The 720-nt window shown below is 34.4% G+C and overlaps 1 protein-coding gene across 1 annotated transcript in view; it reads left to right on the top strand.

The window, feature by feature from the left end:
• The window catches only part of LOC110018784, an 893-nt gene extending 459 nt beyond the window's left edge, over positions 1-434 (top strand). Inside the window, exon 2 of the mRNA XM_020716220.1 lies at positions 5-434. Within this exon, the coding sequence (XP_020571879.1) occupies positions 5-307 (303 nt within the window). The 3' untranslated portion in view covers positions 308-434. The remainder of the gene's footprint in view (positions 1-4) is intronic.
• Positions 435-720: the final 286 nt, after the last annotated feature.

The raw sequence follows: 720 nt of genomic DNA, 5'->3' as shown, positions 1-720 counted from the left end.
GAAGAGCGTATCGACGGGATCGCTGCTCCGGTGGCGGATTCGTGATCTTGTCATCCGGAGAAGCCAAAGCGACGGGAAGGAGAAGTTTGTGTTTCTGGAGACGGAGGAGAAGAAGAAGGATAAGGGGAAGAAAGCGATGGATGGGGATATTGTAACAGCTAATCCAAGGTCTTACGATCGGATTGCGCAGGTGTCGACGGCGAAACCCGGCGGCGCTCGCCGGAAGTCCTTTCTGCCATATAAAACAGATATTGTGGGCTTTTTTGCTAGTGTGAACGGCATGAACCGGGTTCACCACCCATTTTAGAAAATTGTTTTTTTTTTATTTGTTTTTTGTTGCTTTCTTATTTTCGTTCATGTTTTGTTAGGGTACATAACCGGTGGTTCATGCTTTTGATGTTTTTTTAAAGAATTGATAGTGTTTGAAAATAAAATTGATGTGGATGTAAATTTAAGTTTTTTTGTAAATTAAACTGGTGGGGCCTATCAGTTTTGCAGATTTATATTTGAGCTTTAATAGTTATTTTTTTATTGGTGAATAATAAATTTATAAAATATATTATGTAAATGAATATATAGTTTAAATGGATGATCTTAAAGATACAACAATCTTTTCTAATCAATTGATCAGAGTTCCTTTTACTATTTTAAGTTATTATTATTATTATTATTTTCTATAAAAATGTTGTTTTCTTAAAAATTAATTATTTAAACTCAACT

Source organism: Phalaenopsis equestris, unplaced genomic scaffold (assembly GCF_001263595.1).
Source record: "Phalaenopsis equestris unplaced genomic scaffold, ASM126359v1 Scaffold000036, whole genome shotgun sequence".
NCBI lineage: Eukaryota > Viridiplantae > Streptophyta > Magnoliopsida > Asparagales > Orchidaceae > Phalaenopsis > Phalaenopsis equestris.
Note: the sequence above shows the minus strand (reverse complement) of the source record. Positions and strands in the feature narration are given on the sequence as shown.